This window comes from Nomascus leucogenys, chromosome 8 (genome assembly GCF_006542625.1).
Source record: "Nomascus leucogenys isolate Asia chromosome 8, Asia_NLE_v1, whole genome shotgun sequence".
Classification (NCBI taxonomy): domain Eukaryota; kingdom Metazoa; phylum Chordata; class Mammalia; order Primates; family Hylobatidae; genus Nomascus; species Nomascus leucogenys.
In genome coordinates this window covers 32,262,051-32,282,377 of record NC_044388.1, presented here as the reverse complement: position 1 = coordinate 32,282,377, position 20,327 = coordinate 32,262,051, and the positions used below count along the sequence as shown (strand labels likewise).

The following is a 20,327-nucleotide window of genomic DNA, read 5'->3' as shown; positions in this document are numbered from 1 at the left end:
ACTAGGGGCCATTTGTATGGAAGAAGGTGGTTGGTGACCAGTGGGCATCTGGTTATAAGCAAAAGTGTCTTTTTCACACAAGACCTGACAATCAGAAGCCAGCCATGAAGCACTCCGGGCTTCACCAGCAGTTAACAACCCCCCGTGACAAAGAGCTGACAAGGGAGGTGGCTTAGGTCCCTGCTCTAGCCAGTTAATGAGCCTGTATTCCCACTAGCCCTAAACTCCTTCTCACCCAGCAGCAGCCTGAACAAAAGCAGAAGGGGGAGCAGCCACAAGGGAGCCTTTCCTTTGACTGAGGAGAGATTTCACACCCAAAGCCATCAGTTAGGAAGGATACTCTCCAGCACCACTAAGCTGTGCTGTGCCCTGCCTAGAAGCCTCCATGCTGCCATGGATCCCCCTACCCCTGGGGCTCAGGAGAGGGAGAGATTTATACATCTTTAGCCATAGTACCAGCATGGCCAAGGGCAGGTTAGGTCCAGCTGGTGTCCTCCAGAGCAGTGCCTGGTGTGGCAGCCAGCCCCTGATGTGTTTGCAAAGGGAAGGAAGTCACAGAGTCCCACCTCGGTGCCTGACTGGTGCATGAGAGCAGGGAGGGCCCTCTGAGATGAGGACATGGGGTTTCCAGTGTCCCTGGCCACCTCCCTCCAGCAGCCTCCTCAGTCCGGGCAGGGACCAGCATGCAGAGCCCTCTTACCCGCATGCTGTGGCGTTTGAAGACATTGTGCCGGTGGAGAGGTGGGGTGTGCAGTGAGTTAACGGGAGATGGATACTCCATAGGGCTGGTGAGCGTAGGAGAGCTGGCACACAGACCCTCGGGAACCTATTCAGGAAAAGCAAAGAAGCACAAGGCACGGGACAAAGCGAGAAGGTGGACAATTAGCTGCTACAAACACGAGCACAAAGAAACCATGCATGAGCACCACAGGGGACGGGTCTTGCTCTCCAGGAGTTAATAAAGAACACGACGTGGGCCTTCCATTGCTCTGAGAGAGATGGTGGAGCAGCGCAGCCTCTCATTCATCCAACATTCCCCCAAGATGCTCTGCACACAGTGGGGTCCATGCTGGTTACTGACCCACTGAGACCAGGGCTCTTCCTTCAGGACTTTCCAGAAAACAGTTGTTTCAGTTGCATTACAAACTGACTGATGTGGTTAACACACCAATTTATAGAGATATGTATGAATTGTTTTTTAAAAATTCAGACAGGCTCTTGCTCTGTTGCCCAGGCTGGGATGCAGTGGTATGATCACAGCTCACTGCAGCCTTAAACTCTTGGCCTCAAGCGACCCTCTTGCCTCAGCCTCCCACATAGCTGGGACTACAGATGCATGCCACCATGCCTGCCTTGAATTTTTTTTTAATTAAAAAATAAGTATATCACAATTTTATTGTATTACTCTTTGTTTTTAGAGATGGGGTCTCACTATATTGCCCAGGCTGGTCTCAAACTCCTGAGCTCAATGAATCCTCCCATCTCACCCTCCTTAGTAGCTGGGACTACAGGTGTGTGCCACCCCACCTAACTCCCTGTTTTAAATATTGCATATGGGTATATTTCTTTTTTTTCAGAATGACGTTTCCATCTTCTGAATCAGGCTTTCTCTTCACATGAAGAGGATTTATCTATTAGTCCTCAGATGGTCTTGTTTTGGCACTCAGGCATTCCTTGAGAATAAATATAGGACCATGGGACACCATCTTTCTATAAAGGGCACCAACTAAATGGACATTATTTGTGGTGGTTGAGGGGATCAATTTTTGAGCAGCGGCTCTGAGCTGGGGGATGCAAGAGAAGAAATAAGAGGAGACTGGACTTCCCCTCTCCTAGAGGCAAGAGAGACACAGAACAGAGATGTTCAGGATCAGGGACCCACAGCCTGGGAAAGAGTCATGGTTGGGGACAATGGAGCTGGGAGAAAGCTCAGGTAAAACCCTGCTGTCTCTTCAATGGCCACCCAGGTTCTGGATGGGGCCTCTTTGGGGAGTCCCATGGAGCCACTCCATTTTCTGGGAAATACTCCCTGGGATTCCTTCTGGGAAGGATGCCAGGGAGGCCTTACATGTGGGGAGAGAGCAGCAGGCAGGCACACAAAGCAGCAGATGCTGTAGACAGAGGGATGGGGCTTAAGGCAGGTCTTAGCTGAGCACAGCCTGGGAGAACTGCATTTTAATTCTTGTGATCTGAGTCTGCATTCTGTTCTGGATGCCAAATAAGAGTCAACCTAGGCCATCTCCATCACCCAAGTGGGTGACTGCTGCTCCTCTAAGGCACAAGAATGGAGTTTCAGGACCTGGATGAGAGGTAGACCTAAAGTTCCCGTCCTCTGGTTGTATCTTTACCTGGAACTGCAGCTTCGGAGCTAGGAGGTTGGTTTGTGGAGGGGGTCTGTACTTAGGTCGGCTGGGCTGGAGAGAGAACACAGATGGGTCAGTCTCTGTCCCTCTCCTTGAGTGAACACAACTCAACAAGGGGAACATCAGGTCAAAGACACCTCAGGTTTGTTCCGAAGGAAGGAAAGTTGAGGGATAAAGCTGTCATGAAACTCATTTTGCATCCATTTATTGAGCACTGATTATCTACTGAGTGGTGGAAGGTACAAAGAAGCCACCTCACTGCCCTCCTAGGGCTATGGCTAATTGGAGGGTTAATGATTGGTGCATGTGTCGCCTCCCTATACGTGGGAGCACCCGCCAAGTCAGAGCTTCAGAGCCACAGGCATGCAGAGGTAGGAGCACACCAGGGGCTTGGGCATTCACAGAAGCTGCATGGAGGAGATGAACACTGAGCCAGGCCCGCAGGGAGGGGTGGGACATGCCAGGCAAGAGGGACAAGTGAGAAAAGGCCTTAGATGGGATCAGACATTGTTATGGACTGAATATTTGTCCTCCTTTTCAATTTGCATGTTGAAGCCTGAACCCCCAATGTGATAGCATTAAGGAAGTGCAGGTTTTTGGAGGTAATTAGGGTCAAATGAGGTTATGAGGATGGAGCCCATGATGGGATTAGTGCCCTTGTAAGAACAGAAAGAAAGACCACTCTGTGTCTTCCAGGTAAAAACACAGTGAGAAGGTGGTTGTCTGTAAGCCAGGTAGAGAGATCTCACAAGACACCAACACCTTGATCTTGGACTTCCCAGCCTCCAGAACTGTGAGAGATAAACATCTGCTGTTTAAGCCACTTGGTCTGTGGTCTTTTGTTGCAGCAGCTCCAGTTGACTAAGACAGGCACGGCCTCTCAGATCCACCCATCTAATGGCAGCAGGGCCCTGGCTCCTGAGCTCAGGGTGGCCATGGCGGGTATAGATGTAGGGACTGGACCTAAAAGACCCAGGATACTTCCCATCCATGTGTCCTCAGGGGGATCTCATTTGTTTCCAAGAAAACACCTAGAAGAGAAGCCCACCCCTCAGGGGACAATTTTGAGGAATGATTCTTGACCCAGCTATCCCACAAGGTGGCTGCTATCTCCAAGTCCACCTGCCAGGGCACTGATGTGACACGCTGACAGTGATGGTGGATGCTGGGTGAAAGACTGAGAGAAGGCTGTAGGGGGCATCCTGCCTGTGCAGTAAGGGGGACATGGATCAGACAGGGACCTGGCTTTGCTTTGACTCACAGGACTTATGAGGCCATGGCTTGGCTTACCTTGGGTGGGGGTTCCTGGAAGGTTGTGGGCTCCAAGATTTTGGGGGTTCGGTAGCGAGCATTCCTCTCTTGCTCCATGGCAATGTCCTTCTCCATCTGATAAATGTCACTGCAGGGAATCAGGACAGATAAGGAGAGAAACAAGGTCAAAGTGAGACGCTCCTTGGGGCTCCTCTTTGTACTCCATGGAAGCCCAGAGAGGCCTGGGCAAGGCTGCTAGGTCCCATTTCCGTTTTGATCTCCACTGCAGAGTGGCCTGCGGACAGCCCCCTGAGACAGGCTTGGATATGGGCTCTGACGCCACACTGAGGTTGGGAAGATCACAGGAATGGATCCAAGGTGGAACAGCATCCTTGGGAGCCAGTCCCAGCTCAAACATGCAGCAGGAGGCTGACTGCAGCCCCACTCCTCAGGCCTTTTGCCCTCCTGGGCTTGTGATTGGCACCAAACCCCTATGTAGATTTCCAAATCCCAGCCAACTTCATGGCCCTGGCCTAGAATCTACATCTCCTATTTCTCATGAAACATCCCCCAATGCATCCCTGGTGTGTGCTAATGAGGCATGTGGGTTCACTCCCAGGCAAGCCATGTGCGCGTCTCTCACCTTTCTTACCCAATCCAGTGCTCGTAACCTGGAATCACAGACCCCAGAAGACTCTGGAATTATTACTGCCCATGAATCCACATGTTCATATGGGTAGCAAGTATTATCTACTACTGAATATGTGACGCTTAATACTATATTTTCAAGTGTGTATATATTTTATTATGTATAATAAAAATGCATTATATAGCCTACTACATGTTGTTCAGCAAAAGATTTTTAAAATATAACTATTGTTACACAGAGACACTCAAAATTTGACATTAGAAGGGCCTTTCCTCCCTGGAACAGTTAGGAAACACTGATCAAATCCCTTCTGAACTCTAAGGAGGAAGTGTCAGGTGGTGGCCTGAGGAAGCAACCTGGGGTCTTCTGAGTCTTTCAGTGTTTTCCAGATCACACCAGAAACCTGCTCCCACCTCCACTTGTGGTGGCGGCCTGGCCGGTGCCTCTGATGGAAACACCTCTCAGCCCAGATGGGAACACCTCTCAGCCCAGGAGAGGAGCCTGCACAGCTCTCTGTGGCTCTCAAGGCATCAGAGTGAATCAGGACTCCCAGCTCCATCCCCCCAGGGCTTTTACCTTCCCAAATCATATCTTTCAAATACTTTTATCCTGTAGCCCTTTGACTTCTCAAACCTCCCATACAAGGGACCAACAGAGGAGTCAGATAACTGGGAGGCTCACTGAAGGGATAGACAGGAACAGAGAGGCCTTTTAAGCCAGAGGTTTTGCAGATGATGTTGAAGGCCCTGCCCCACAGAAAACATGCAGGGTCACCCCCAGTGCCCCTGGCCTGGGCATTGCCGGCATTCCCTGGGGTGCCTCCCCACCAGGCAGTTTTCAGGGGCTGTTTTCTTGCCCTAAAACCAAACAAGCCAACATGTTGACTACAATATTTAAAATCACAGTATTTCAAGTCAATTAAGTTCCAGACTCCCTAAAGTAGGGTTCAGCAAATAAAAGCCCAGAGGGCAAATCTGGCCTTTCATCTATTTTTATATGGCCCCAAATGAAGAATGGTTTTCATATTGTTTCAATGACTAAAAAAAATTAAAAGACAAAAAATATTTTATGACACATGAAAATTATTTGAAATTCAAATTTCAGCAGCCAAAATGGTGTTTCACTGGAGCCCAGCTACATCCATTCATTGATGTATTGTCTATGGCTATTTTTGAGCTAAGAGAGTTAGAAGTTTTGGCAGAGACTTGCATAAACAGCAAAGCCCCAAATATTTACTATTTGGCCCTTTATAGAAAATGCTTACTGACTCCCAGCCCAGAGGAAACCAAAAGAAGTCAGATCTCCCGCAGGAGGGCTAATGGCAGGATTGCCACCAAGAAAACTGGAGGACCCTGAACCTCCGAAACAGATGACCTTCTTCCCCAGTGACCTCCCCAGATCTAGGGAATCATGGCTCCTGGGCACTGATGGGCCCTCAGGTCCCTTATCCCTCATTCAGAAGGGAGAGGTGGCCCCTGGGTCATTGTCTTGATAACAGGTCAAAGATCACTCCCTTCCTTGCTATCTGGGAGGAAAGATCAAAGTCGAGAGACAAGGCGAGAGGAAAGCAGGTAGGATGCCTCAACACCACAAAGAGCACAGGCACTTCAATGACAGTCTGGCTCAGGCTTTTGAGTCTAACCTAGAAAATATTTTCTGAGCACATCCTATGAACAAGGCTCTGTGCTCTGTGTTGACAGATGCCCAGATGAGTCAGGCTTCCCCAGGGCCGCCTTATCTCTGAGCTCATATCTGACAGTGAATCTGGCTTCAGCCTCCCGTCCTTGACCCTGACCTGTGTTGTTTAGGGAGATGAGGTGCAAACCTCTCTGTGTGCTGGTCTTGCTCCCTGGTGCAGCTGGTGGGCCCCCAGCCCACAGCCCACACTCCATGCTCACCTGAGGCTGCACGCCAGCTCGGTGAAGCGGGGCCGGTCACTGGGGTCGTAGTCCCAGCAGCGGGTCATGAGGGTATAAAGGACCGGTGGACAGAGGTCAGGCTTGGGCAGCCGGTCCCCTTTCTCCAGCACCCCGATGACATCCTTGTTCTCCAGCCAGAAGAAGGGCTGCTTCCCAAAGCTCAGGATCTCCCACATGCACACGGCTGGGGTGGAAGGGAGCGTCAGGCCCCAGGTAGGGGAGACCAGTCCCTCCCACCCAGGAGCACCGTCGCCATTAGCATTCAGTCTCGGCCAGGATCAGCTCCTGAGGTTCTTCCTCCTCCTCCAGCACCCTGGGGTCCTGCCTACCATGGTGGTCTGCCCGAGGGACAAGTGACCTACATCTGCAGTAAGTGACCTAAGGCCTTGCTCCCTGGACCCCTGTCAGGGTGCTGCAGGATCAAGAGGTGGCAGTCATGGCATGTCATTGGGACCACAAGTGTCTTCTCTTAGGAGGGAGGGGAGCCACTCCTTAGTAAAGCTGGAATTGGAAGCCTCGCACCAACACTTGGTGCCTGTGTGATTGCGGGCAGGCTCCTGACTCATCTGAGCCTCAGTTTTCTTTTTTTTTTTTTTTTTTTTTCTGAGACGGAGTCTCGCTCTGTCGCCCAGGCTGGAGTGCAGTGGTGCAATCTCAGCTCACTGCAAGCTCCGCCTCCCGGGTTCACGCCATTCTCCTGCCTCAGCCTCCCGAGTAGCTGGGACTACAGGCACCCGCCACCTCGCCCGGCTAATTTTTTGTATTTTTAGTAGAGACGGGGTTTCACCGTGGTTTCGATCTCCTGACCTCGTGATCCGCCCGCCTTGGCCTCCCAAAGTGCTGGGATTTCAAGCGTGAGCCACCGCGCCCGGCCTGCCTCAGTTTTCTTAACGGGAAAATGAGAGTAATAATAATATTCTACAAGGTTGACTGTGGGAGCACTAAGTGAGATGGTCTGCAGGAGGTGTTCCGTAAGGGGCTGTCACTCCACACCTGCCTTTGCTCTCTCTCCTTCCTGTACCTCTCTAAGTCACAGAGTTTCGTCTTAGTTTCTGGGGCTGGTAGGTTGAGCACACATGTCACAAGAGCCTCTTCCAGGAAGATGAGCCTGCACAGCCCAGGCCAGTCCTTAGCCTGGGTCACTTCCCTTCCTACACCTACTGGCCTCCCCACCTCTGAGACTTCTCAGTGGCCACAGCAAAATAGAGCCCTGGGAATGGAGGGTGGAGGTCAGACCCCTGCTCCCTGCACCCACCCCCTTAGCCTGGTTCAGAGGTGAGAATCTGAACCATTTTTCATGCCCTCCCAAATCAGCACTCACCGAACATCCAGACGTCACTGGCTGTCGTGAAGCGTCGGAAGTTAATGGATTCTGGGGACATCCATTTGATGGGGAGACGAGTCACAGAGGCTTTGGGTGGGCAAAGAGGTTGATTTTTAGGGAAGAAAGATCAGAATTATCTGGAAATACATCCTACTTTCTGAAGACCCTTAGCCTGGGCTGTCCAACTGTAGACTTCCTTCTTCTGGAATTTTTGGCTTCAGCGACCCCTCCAAGGCCAATGCAGAGGCTGGGAAGCCCCCTCACCTTTGTAATAGTCCTCATCCTCAATGTACCGGGAAAGACCAAAGTCCCCCAGCTTCACACACTCAGGGGAGGCCACCAGGATATTCCGGACAGCAATGTCCCTGGAAGAAGGGCATCAAGACCAGGATGAGGCACTGCCTATCCCCATGAGAGCAGGAACAGAGAGACAGACAGACAGATGGAAAAAGAGACCAAGAGTCTAAGCCAGGGACTCGGCCTCCAGAGGAGAATCGGGCAGCTTCTGTGGGTCACTGCCCCCACCGAGTGGTCTTGCTACAGCACAGCTCAGGTGGGAGCCCAGCTGGCTCCTCTGCACCCCAACACGCACAGGTGCTTTGCCATCTCCTTCTCTCTTGCTGTTGGGCTCTGTCTCCCATCACCCCTTCATGCATCTCCAGCTTGAAGCCTGGCTCGGATTCCTGGCATCTGCTATACTCCACTTCTGTGCTGTTGCCTACACAGTCCCCCATGCCAGGGAGGCTGTCACCTGGTGATTCTTCAAGGATAAACTCCAACCACTTCCCTGAACACAGGTATTCTCTCTCATCTGCATTTCCACAGGACTGGTTAGGTCTTTGGTACAGCGGGAGTGGCAGCGGCAGCACAGCTAACTCTGATGGGGCACTTAGGATACCAGGATCGCACGAGAGCTTCACACACCCTGAGTCATGACATAGAGACCCTCAGACCCCCCTGGTGCAGGGGAGGAGACCGGACCCAGGGAGCTGAAGGAACTTGCCCATCAGCTCACCAGTGGAAAAGGGTGTCGCCCAGGTAGGCTACTCCAGAGCTGAGCTCTCGTTCCTCCCAGGAGATGCACCGCTGACTCAGTTTACCCTGTGTTCTTGCCATCACTCCCAACCCCAAACTAGTTTGCCTGCTTGCTTCTCACAGGCAGGCTCCACTCTCTAGTGTTTGTTTTTATAGTTGAAATGATGACTTAAAAGCATGGCCACTTCAAATAAACAAACAAAAGAAACAAATCTATCCTCCCACCACCTTTGTCCTAACAATTGATGTCTCCAGTTTGACCCTCATGCTAGAAAGTCAGCTTCACGAGGAAAAGGAGTTTTGCTTGTTTTCGTCCTGACTTTGTCCCCTCACCTGGCACTGAGAGGTGTTCCATAGTATTTGTTGGATGAATGAATGAATGAATGAATGAATGCAGGGTTTTATCCCCTGATGTGGCTTTCCATAGAATCAGGCACAAGGACACAGAGCCAATGTCAATGGTGTGTAATGCCCAACCACTGACTCCCTTGGGGGTCAGGTTCTCATGGCAGGGAATGGGAACAAAGCCAGGTAGAGCAGGGGCCAACTCCACAGCCACAGGGAGGCTTGGACTCGGCAGCCCAGGGGTGTTGACAACCAGGGTGATGTCTGGGCTAGGACCCCGGGATCTTCCTGGCCCTGCTCCAGCCCAGTCCCTTCTTCCTGAGCCATGTGCCACCAAGCCAGTGAGCTGGAGGTGAGCAAGCTCTGAGCAAGGTTGGGGGCGATTTCCTGGCACTCACAGGGGAGGGGCTAGAAGGTCTTGAGATATAGACAGACACCTCGGACTTCAGAGTTACATGTAACAACCCCATGAAGTACATACAGTGCCTGCAACTTTAAAGATGAGGACACAGGGTCAGAGAGGCTGCTCAAGTGCTCGAAGCTGCTGGGCCAATCCTGGGATTCCAACACTGCTCTGTGTCACCTACAAGCCCTGCTTCTACCTAGATGCCTTGAGGATCCGGTGAAGGCCTGGCTTCCATACCGCTGGCCGCCCCCTCCACCCCTACCTGTGCACGCAGTTGATGCTCTCCAGGTAGGCCATGGCTTTGCATATCTGCAGCGAGTACAGCACGAGGGTGAGCACCTTCAGGGAGTTCTTGTTCCGCTCCAGGTAGTGGCCCAGCTGCGGGAATGGGGAGGTGCCATCAAGGCCCCTGGTTGGTCCCAGTATGGAGCCAGGGGACCAGTGTGCTGGCAACCCCTGACCCTTCCCTGGGGACGGCGGGAGACAAACCCAAAGCTGGCAAAATGTTCCAGCAATTTCCTTGACAAACAGGGCCTCTGGCTTATTTCAGCAGAACACAGAAGCCAGGAAGCTGGGAGGAATGGGCTGTGCTCTGAATGTCCCCCATGCTGCAGCCCAGTTGTCATCGCAGGATCCTCTAGCTCACCTCCCCGTAGGGATACAATTCCATGATGATCCAGGTGGGCTCCTCTTCAATGATGCCGATCAGCTTCACGATGTGCGGGTGGTCAAGGTTCTTCATGATCACTGCAGTGTGGGTGGGGGGCAAGAGGGACAGGTGGAGCGGCTCAAAAGTCCCATTCAGAAAAGGCCTTTGCTCTTCTAGCTGGGAGGATGGGGACCCCTCCTCCAACATGGGTCCCTGCACTCTTCACCCCTCTCTTCCCAGGCCCAAGCCCCTCCCACCTTGGAGGCCTGGTTGGTCTCAGGGGTCCCTACCTGCCTCGCTCATGAACTTCTCCTTGTTGTCCAGAGTGCAGTCTTTCTTGCAGGTCTTGACAGCTACGTTGATTTGCTCCCCTTTCTGTAACAAGAGTGTGTTCAGGACCCCTTGGTCCAGCCCAGTGCTCAGCAGAATGTTCCCTCCTGGCCTCCCCATGGCCTCCTGCAGACTCTGCTGCCAGGGGAGGCCCCTTTCTCCTATGTCTCTCTTCTTCTCCCCTTTGTCTTCTTCTCCTCTCCTTCCCCACTCCCCTTCTTCTTGATCAGGGTCTGTTAGAATTGAAAAGGGCTTTAGTGGTCAAATGAGTCAAGCCCCTGGCCATCCAGATGAGGACACTGAGACTGAGGGGCCGTGTGACCTGCCCAAAGCCAGAGGCACCTGCAGGCCATTATCATGCCTGGGGGCTAGGCCTTTCTCTCTCTGTCACTGGACTTTTCATTCTTACTACCTCTTTCTTTTTTCCCCTGGGCCTGCTAGAAGCGTGACCACAGTGGTCAGCCTTGCCCTGCCTCATCACTGGCCTTGACACTAACTCCAGATCCTGCCTCACCTTTTCTCAGAACTGTCTTTATCCCGCCTCCCCCTTTGTATTCTCCCACCAAGAATACTGACCCTTCTCCAGGTTCTGCCTATATCTTCACCCCTGGTATTTTGCTACCCTTCTTGGAAATGACTCTTGTCTCCACCACTCTTTGAGTATTTAATAAATGCCACCATGCCCAGTGGACAAGAGGCCCTTAGGGGCAAGGGTCCCCAAGTGGATGAAGGCTGTGCCAACTCCAACCTACTCAGATTTGAGCTCTGTCTCACCCTACAGACATGTGGAAGAGGAATGTAAGGGAAGATTCTGGAACTCACGTGATTTGTGTAGACACCTTCATAGACCTCCCCAAAAAAGCCTTCCCCGAGAATACGATTCAGGACCACATCTTCACGGGCAATGCCATACTGTGGACCTGCAGACAGAGAAAACAGTTGCAGATCACAGAGATCAGTGGTATCCCCTAGGAAACCTGAGTGTCTGCAGTCTCTAAAGCCAGGCGTCACCAGATCTATAACACCTCAGCCAAGATCCAGGGGCTGGGCTGGGGAAATGGGAGTCTAGAATGTTCCACTGTCTCAGACCCAGGGAAGAGCCATCACCCTGCTCCCTCTGAAGGCTGGGTCCCAGGTCCAAGTTACTAGAATCCCCACACAGCTCCATGGGCACACAAAAGATCAATCAGTATAGGGAGAAAAAAAAAAACATCTGAGCTTCCAAATCCAAGGCATCTCAGGTTTGCCACTGTCTAAGTCTAGCACGAAGGGAGGATAAAGGAGGAAAAGAATGTTCCCTGTGGTGTCACCAGAGTCCTTGCCACGTCATTTCACAGGGCCTTGACTGCGGTTGCTGTGGTGGGGTCGAGAACCTACCTCCAGGCCTTCGCAGGGTTTCGTCGGGAATCTCTGCGTAGATGTCTGACTCTGGAATGACAGGAAGAGGCCCAGCCATGGACAAGATGTCCTCGGTGGGCACCGCCAGGAATCAGGTGTGGGGCTCCCTGCTGGAGGCCAGTGGAGCCCAAGGGGGTAGGAGGAGAAGCCAGGCATGTCCCAGGCTCCCAGCCCAGGTTTTAGAGTGGCCACAGAGCCCAGGGCACCTCAGCTGAACTCCCTGCTCTCTGCTTCCCAAACTTGTACCATTTAGGGCAAGTTGATTAATCTCCCTTAATCTCAATTTTCCCTTCTATGAAATGAATACTGGGGGATGCTATAAAGATTGAATCAAATAATACCTGTTGCATGTTTAATACCATTAAGGACTGGATGTTTTTGTACTTCCCAAATTCCCTTGTTGAAGCCCTAACTCCCAATGTGATGGGATTAGGAAGTGGGGCCTTTGGGAGGTGGTGCAGTCCTGAGTGTGGAGCCCCCATAATGGGATCTGTGCCCATATACGCAGAAGAAGAGAGGCCAGAACTCTCTCTTCATCACATGAGCCCACAGTGAAAGGACAGCTATCTGCAAATGAGGATGGAAGCCCTCACCAGATGCAGACTCAGCCAGCACCTTAATCTTGGACTTCCAGCCTCTAGAACTGTGAGCAATAAAGTATCTGGTTCTAAGCTACCCAGTCTATGGTATTTTGTTATGGCAGCCCAAGCTGTCTAAGCCATGTACTAAGTACTCAGTACACACTAGCGATTACTATTCATGATTCTTTTTTGAGATGGAGTCTTGCTGGATCGACAGGCTGGAGTGCAGTGGTGCGATCTCAGCTCACTGCAACATCTGCCTCCTGGGTTCAAGCTATTTTCCTGCCTCAGCCTCCCAAGTAGCTGGGACTACGGGCACATGCCACCATGTCCATCCAATTTTTGTATTTTTAGTAGAGATGGGGTGTCACCATGTTGGTCAGGATGGTCTTGATTTCTTGACCTAATGATCCACCCACCTTGGCCTCCCAAAGTGCTGGGATTACAGGCATGAGCCACTGCACCCAGCCACAATTCATGATATTTTAAAGCCATCATTGAGAAGTTATGGGGGAGGATCATTTTTCTGTGACTTGGAGGAAACCCTCGGCAATGTCATGAGAGCAGGCAGTGGGGAGCAAGCAGACGGGAGGCAACTGGAGCAGGTGGAGGATGCAGCGGGCAGCTCACCTATGCTGCAGCTCTCTGAGAGGTGGGACCGCCGGGCCTCCAGGTTGCTGTGGGAGGTGAGAGAGCAGAAGCCAGGTGAGCTCAGAGCCCGATAATGTTCCCCTGGGCAGCCTTAGCCTGCCCTCTCCTCCTGCCCGCCGTGGAGAAGTAGTCTGTCCAGATTAGCAATGACCTGGGAGCACAGCCCAGGCTGCTGGGGGCTGGAGTTGGGGGATAGCAGCGACCCCCGAGGATAACACCAGGTGGCATGAAGGCATAGGAATATTCCTGCAGGTATTTACTGGGAGGGAAAGATCATCGTTTTTCCAGGGTTCTCCTGGGCCTGAAAGCCAGAAACTATGGAGGTGGGGACTCCCGGTTTATTCTTCTTCCTCTCAGCAGCACAGGCTGAGCTCAGGGCCCTGTCCTCTGCACCCCATTGTACTCACAGCATGGGGATCTGGGGCAGGCTGTTCCGCTTCTCACCATCTAGGAAGAGAGGAGGAAGGAGGAGGTTGGAGCTGGGGACACAGGGGCCTGGGTGGGTGACTGACCTCCTCACTATTCCTACAAGGGACTCTCCTCCCACCCCAGCCCCTAATTCCATTCTCTCCTAGCCTGGGAGCTAGGGAGGCCTTGGGCCAGAACTGGAATCCTCCTTGGAGGATGCCTCAGGCCAGATTTCACGTGCTCCAGCTGTGACCCCTGCTTCCTGAATCTGACCCAAGACAGAGACACACAGGTAGGACCAGCCTTCTTCTAGCAATGGCTTTGAGCCTGCTGGGGCTAAAATGCCTCTCCTCCAGAAGCTGCCTCTATGTGGATCTTGATTAGTGGGGCTGTGGGTAGGTGGACCGGCCAGGGCTTAAAGCCTAAGATGGGCCCATTGGAAGCTTCCCGCTGGGCTGTGGGGGAAGCCTCCTCATTCACTTATCCATCAGTGGCTTAGCTTCTGCCATTCCGCCTCTGGGGACTCGGGTGTGCTGCCACCCATGGTCCAGCCACTTTACCTTTAAATGGAACCCACCTGTCCTAGGATGGATGATGAGAGAGCCTTGGTGCTCCCCCTGCAGCCGGCAGTAGCCATCTATGAGGTCAGCCATGTTCTCAGCCTCTGCTAGGGATGAGGTTTTGATGGACAAGGCCTGTGGAGCAGAGACCGGCCAAGGGTGAGACCCCAGAGCCTTGGCTAGAGACCACCCCCGGGGCTGGAAAAGAGATGACAGGACCCCTGCCACAACCCTTGCTTGGATGCCAATGCTGTCTGCACCTCTCCAGGGGCCCTGCCCTGGAGTCCAGACTGCACTCTGTCACCCCTTTCACCTGTACTCCCATACTCTCCAAAGGCCAGTCCCAGGCCTCACTTATTTTGGCCTCTGAGCACACAGCACGATGCCTGGTACCTAGTAGGTGCTCAATAAATAGAAGCAGAAACTGAGAAAATGGAAGAGGGGGCTGGGCGCAGTGGCTCATGCCTATAATCCCAGCACTTTAGGAGGCCGAGGCAGGCAGATCACCTGAGGTCAGGAGTTTGAGACCAGCCTGGCCAACATGGCGAAATCCTGTGTCTACTAAAAGTACAAAAATTACTCGGGCCTTGTGGCATGCACCTGTAGTCCCAGCTACTCAGGAGGCTGAGGCAGGAGAATCTCTTGAACTCTGGAGGTGGAGGTTACAGTGAGCTGAGATTGCACCACTGCACTGTAGCCTGGGCAACAGAGTGAGACTTTGTCAGAAAAGAAGAAAGGGAGGGAGGGAGGAAGGAAGGAAGGAAGGGAAGAAGGAAGGAAGGAAGGAAGGAAGGAAGGAAGGAAGGAAGGAAGGAAGGAAGGGGAAGGGAAGGGAAGGGAAGGGAAGGGAAGGGAAAGGAAAGGAAAGGAAAGGAAAGGAAGGAAGGAAGGAAGGAAGGAAGGAAGGAAGAAAGAAAGAGGAAGGGGAGGCAATGGGGCAGGGCACAGATGGGTGAAAGGAGAGAGAGATGAGCGCTCTGCAGCCTGAGGTCTCTCTGGGTGTTTTACCACAAAAAACAAAAACAAACAAACAAACAAAAACACACACACACACACAAAACAAAAAACAAAAACAAAAAAAACCCCATGTTTTTGAGGTCTTGATGTTGGCATCATTGTTCTCTTGGTATAACTTAGGCCTGTGATTTATACCTGATTTCTGGTCACCTTGAACATTCCACTACCTGAAAACCTTCCCAATTTCTTTCCTGACATTAAAAAAACTGTTTCCTGAATTTTCCTACAATTTATCATCATCCTGGTACCTTTTGTCTAAGAACTTGGTGCAGTTTTCTTAACACGATCCCCAAAGCCAGGAAGCTCCTGGCCTCCTGCGTGTCAGACTTTTGGTCTGAGCAGGAGCTCCCAATCTGCCATTATACCCCCTGCAGAGCTGCCAGGTGCCCAGAGACACTCACCTGGGGGGCACCTTCAATGCCCAGCTGAAGTACTGCCTGGCCCTCCTCCAGCAGGAGGCACCTGATGGACCTGATCTGCTTGAACTCGGCTAGGCAGGTGGGCTGTAGGAAAAGAAGGGGGAGCTTCAGACCATCCCACTACCAGGACTGGGCCATGCAGATTGGTCAGTATCGGAGAGCTGGGGTGAGGAGGAACTGGGAGTTTCTCTGGGAGATGAAGAGAGAATCAAAGACTATTAAGGCTAGAAGTATCCTCTAGTTCAGGGGCATCCAATCTTTTGGCTTCCCTGGGCCACATTGGAAGAAGCATTGTCTTGGGCCACACATAAAATACACTAACACTACTTGATGAGGGTAAAATAAAAATTGCACAAAAAATCTCAACATGTTTTAAGAAAGTTTACGAATTTGTGATGGGCTGCATTCAAAGCCGTCCTGGGACCACAAGCTTGATCTAGACCAAGCCCCTCCCTATGCCAAGGAGAAAATGAGGTCTAGGGAAAGCCAGGACTTGCTCAACATCATGTGCCAAGCTGGCAGTGGAGCCAGGACTGGACCCAGGTCCCCTGACTTCCAAGGGAATCATGCCTCATATTGTCACTGAGAGAGCAACACTGCTGAGCTCTGCGAGTAATCATAGTGGCCTTGTCTCCCCCTCCCACCACCTCTGTGCAGATTACAGTCACAGTGATGTAAAGGGCCATCTGCCCCATGCTGCCATCTCTAAATGCTCTCCACTGCTGCTCAAGCCAGGGCATGGCCTTAGAAGAACTCTGCTCTCAGCAACAGGGGCAAGAAGAATTGAAGGGGCAGACAGGGCAGGAGGCAGCAGAGAGGGGAAGACCTCCCCGCCTGGGGCTGGGTGGGGTTGCCCCCGGTCTTTCTACCTTTGCGTCCTGACTGGTCAGCTGGCGGATCCCTTTAGGGCCAATGACCAGGTCCACAGTAATGTTCCATCCTTGCTGGAATAAAAAGAGAGTGGACTGTTGTCCCAGAGCTGTCCTCCCCATTCTTCAGAAACTTGAAGAAAAGCTCCCTAAGCTAGACACAAGCCACTGTTTCCTGGGTCTCCAGCTCCTTCCCACCGAAATGCTGGCCATATGGACTTTCCCCTCCTGACACCTTGCCTGTCCTGCCCACTTCCCAGAGCTGGAGGCCAACATTTCAGCGCCTGCTTCAGGCAAGGGGGTGCTTGTGACTTCCACCGACGGCAGGTCAGCGAGGCCCTGCTGCCTGAGAATCTGCAGCGATTGGAGCCTTTCCCTGCCCCCTCCTGGCCCCTTTTCCCGAGAGGCCTGGGATCCAGGTCAGGGAGAGGATCAAGAGAGCCCGCCATTACAATGAGTTCACAGCGGTAGGTCTCCTGGTCAATGTTGGCGAAGCCCGCGAGAGTGTTGAAGAACTTCATGACGCACTCCTCCTCCCTGAGCGAGGCGTACTGCTGGAAGGTCTGCTGGATCATTTTCCGGAACTGTTTGGGCTGGGGGAGGGGATGGGCAGTGTGAGGAATGCCTGCTCCTCCCAGGTCTCACTCCTTCCCTTAGGGTCTCACTGAGAGACTGCCCGCTGCTTGAAAATGATCCCCCAGGGCCTTTGCCCCAAAAGCAGCTGTGATCTATGACCTAAAACACATACCCATTGTCTCAAGGGAGACTCCCTGCAACCCTATGAAGGAGGTGGAGGGGGCAAGGGGTAGCTTCCCAGTACTGGGGCCACAGAGCTGATAAGGCCTCGATGCGGAGCCGGAGCCCAGGCATGTCACAGTTGGATCCCCAGCCCCAGAGAGGACCCCTCGGTGCATTTAGTGGTCCTGTGTCCAAATGCCCAAGGCCGTGCAGATGCCCTGGCTTCTCTGAGTATCCCCAGCCCCAGCCTCATCCCTTACACTCCAGTCTTGGGAATCAGCATGAAGAGGTCCTCGCCCATTGGTTTCCTCACCTTTAAGTTCTCCTGCATCTGCTTTGGGAAAAACAAGTCCAGCCCCACTTCCTTTCTGCAAGAAGGAAGAAAAAGGCAGCATGTGATTCCGCCTCACCCCCACCCCAGGACTGTGGGCCAATCAGGAAGAGGTGAGAGGGCTTTGGGACCTGAAGACGGGCCCTGTGTGGCTCTGGTCTGGGGAGGGGTAGAGGAGAGGGTGAGGAGGAAAAGTACACATGGAAGGACAGGAAAGGAGGGGAGATGGGTGATCCCAGAACTTACTCTAGGAGCTCGAAGTTGGACTTCTTGTCAAGTGCATTGTGGGGCATATCCTTGAAGAACCGCCTGGAGAAATAGGTGGTGGAGAGGGAGGCTGAAGGCTGGAGAATGAGGCAGTCAGACCCAGGGCACCTCATGCCACTAGAAGCCCCCTTCCCCTGCCATACGTGGGAATCATCAGGAGAAAGGAAGTTAGGAGAGTCATAAAATTTAGTATTTTGACCTGTGAGGAAAAGGAAACCCCACAAATGTCACTCCAAGAGAAGACTCCAGCCTTGCATCCTAGGAAACTCACTCTAGGAATGGGCAGATACTGGGCTGAGGAGGAAGATGGTGGCTCCATCTGTGGCCTCTAAGAACAAAGGCCCAAGGCAGCCAATGCTTGAATGATCAGCCTAGGAACACTGACCTTTACCTGAAGGTCCTGGGGGACTCTTGTGATTTCCTTTTCACTTATTTGCTATCTCTGAGATATTATATGTGTGTATGTTTGTGTGTTCATTTAGATACTTGTTAAATGTACCACTGTATATATACAAACTTTAGGACTTACAGAAGAAGAAAATAAACTTATTCATAGTCTTACCAGAGGAGGCAGCTATTAATATTTTACTCATATTCTTTAAGTCTCGTTTCCCCTAAAAATGTATGCCTTGATAAATAGTTTTATGCAATTGTGGCTTAAGCTGAGACCAAATAGCTAATGTCCTCACATGTGCCAGCCTCCCTTCCCTGTCTAGGTCACTGTGTCTAGTAATTTCATTGACTGCTGCAGACATTATCCTACTCCTGATCTTATATTAAAGCCATTCAGTGTTCCTTTAATTCAGGCATCCTTATAAATATCTGGTAAAAGTTTTGTGCAACTAATAATATAAACAGAGTGAGGGAAGTAACTTATGATTCAAAAGCAATGACTTTTAGACAGTTCTTTTTAGAAACTGTTTAGAAACTGTTGTGTTTAGAAAATAGGAAGGTTAGGCTGAGGGTGGTGGCTCCTGACTGTAATCCCAGCACTTAGGGAGGCCGAGGTGGGCAAATCACAAGGTCAAGAGATCAAGACCATCCTGGCCAACATGGTGAAACCTTGTCTTTACTAAAAACACAAAAATTAGCCAGGCGTGGTGGCACACACCTGTAGACCCAGCTACTCGGGAGGCTGAGGCAGGAGAATCACTTGAACCCGGGAGGCAGAGGTTGCAGTGAGCCGAGATTGCACCATTGCACTCCAGCATGGGTGACAAGAGTGAAACTCCATCTCAAAAAAATTAAAAAGAAGACACTCAAGGCATGAAATCATAGAGGAAATATCCAATAAAAATGTAAAATGTAAAATGCTATATCCTTAATAATTTTTAATAAGTGGTGTCTTTGAATGTATTGTCAAGCAAAATAAGTAATTACCTCTTAAGAAATATGGTCCCAATTTTGCACTCTGTGCCCCAGCCTGAAACACTGGGCAATGTCTGGAGATAGTTTTGGTTATCACACCTAGTTGGAGTAGGGGGTTGGTCGTGCTACCAGCATCAAGTGGGTAGAGACCAGGGATACTGCTAAACATCCTTCAATGCACAGGAAGCCCACCCCCAATCCCCCCTAACAAAGAAGTATCCAGCCCCAGATGTCACTAGTAGTGAGGCTAGAAAACCCTGGGGATTCGATCCAAGAAGAGAACTTAAAACACTAAGAAGATGGGTTCTTCCCTACCCTTATTTCTCTGTACTGAGTGTCTGACAGAGGGAGGTAAGCAATGGTGCCTGAGATGGGATGTTCTTGCTAAGGGCAGATGTGTGGAATTGGAAACCAGAAGACTGGCAGATAGGAATGACATTCGGGTGTAGCAAAGGTCCCCAACCCCTGGACCATGGACTGGTACTGGCCTGTTAGAAAGCTGGCCACAGAGCAGGAAGTGAGCAGTGGGTGAGTGACCGAAGTTTCATCTGTATTTACAGCTGTCTCCCATCTCTTGCTATATTGCCTGAGCTCCATCTCCTGTCAGGTCAGTGGTGACATTAGATTCTCATAGGAGTGTGAACCATGTATGCGAGGGATCTAGGTTTCACGCTCCTTATGAGAATCTAATGCTTGATGATCAGTCACTGTCTCCTATCACATCCAGACGGACTGTCTAGTTGCAGGAAAACAAGCTTAGGGCTCCCACTGATTCTACATTATGGTGAGTTGTATATTTTTTATATATTACAATGTAATAATAATAGAAATAAAGTACACAATAAATGTAATGTGCGTGAATCATCCTGAAACCATCCCCCACCCCAACCAGGGTCCATGGAAAAACTGTCTTCCACGAAACTGGTCCCTGGTGCCCAAAAGGTTGGGGGCCTCTGAGGTATAGGACATGAGAAGCTACCCAGGATTCTCCCCTGGATGGAAGCTCCTCCTTCTCTTCCTCCTCCCACCTGAACAGTGCCTGCAGTTAAGATCCCCAAATTCCATACGATTGACCATGGCAGCTTCAGAAAACATTTCAAGCCAGTGTTACCTGCTCAACCTCCACATTAATAAGAAACCTCAGGGTGATTATAGGCAGCTTGGTCATCTACAGTTCCCCTGGGTTGAGTGAGCCATAAAATATACTCGTAGGTAACTGAACACATTGGCTTGCTGTACACAACTATTTAATTCTAACAGAATAAATGTTGGCAAAGGTCCACTGAGGAAGAAGATTTCAGTTCTTTCAGTTATCCATTTATTCAACTGTGTATTGAGCTCTTATGCGCCAGGCAAAGGCAGCACCCATTCTGACTCCAAGGATTTGACAGATTTTCACAATCTGGTGCATGTCATTGCCTCACAGAGCTGTGTGCAAGTACGGTGGTT

General features: G+C 51.3%; 1 protein-coding gene across 3 annotated transcripts in view; it reads right to left on the bottom strand.

The window, feature by feature from the left end:
- Positions 1–20,327, bottom strand: part of PTK2B (protein tyrosine kinase 2 beta) — a 135,063-nt gene that overhangs the window by 12,752 nt on the left and 101,984 nt on the right. For all 3 annotated transcript variants that reach the window (XM_030817008.1, XM_030817006.1, XM_030817007.1), the window contains exons 6-24: positions 17,490–17,552; positions 17,226–17,280; positions 16,627–16,767; positions 16,175–16,249; positions 15,288–15,389; positions 13,887–14,004; positions 13,309–13,348; positions 12,881–12,927; positions 11,649–11,699; positions 11,094–11,191; positions 10,232–10,316; positions 9,939–10,039; positions 9,555–9,670; positions 7,771–7,871; positions 7,504–7,593; positions 6,162–6,366; positions 3,654–3,762; positions 2,349–2,414; positions 701–826 (exon numbers count right to left, since the gene is read on the bottom strand). In XM_030817008.1, the coding sequence (XP_030672868.1) occupies positions 701–826; positions 2,349–2,414; positions 3,654–3,762; positions 6,162–6,366; positions 7,504–7,593; positions 7,771–7,871; positions 9,555–9,670; positions 9,939–10,039; positions 10,232–10,316; positions 11,094–11,191; positions 11,649–11,699; positions 12,881–12,927; positions 13,309–13,348; positions 13,887–14,004; positions 15,288–15,389; positions 16,175–16,249; positions 16,627–16,767; positions 17,226–17,280; positions 17,490–17,552 (1,789 nt within the window). The remainder of the gene's footprint in view (positions 1–700; positions 827–2,348; positions 2,415–3,653; positions 3,763–6,161; positions 6,367–7,503; positions 7,594–7,770; positions 7,872–9,554; positions 9,671–9,938; positions 10,040–10,231; positions 10,317–11,093; positions 11,192–11,648; positions 11,700–12,880; positions 12,928–13,308; positions 13,349–13,886; positions 14,005–15,287; positions 15,390–16,174; positions 16,250–16,626; positions 16,768–17,225; positions 17,281–17,489; positions 17,553–20,327) is intronic.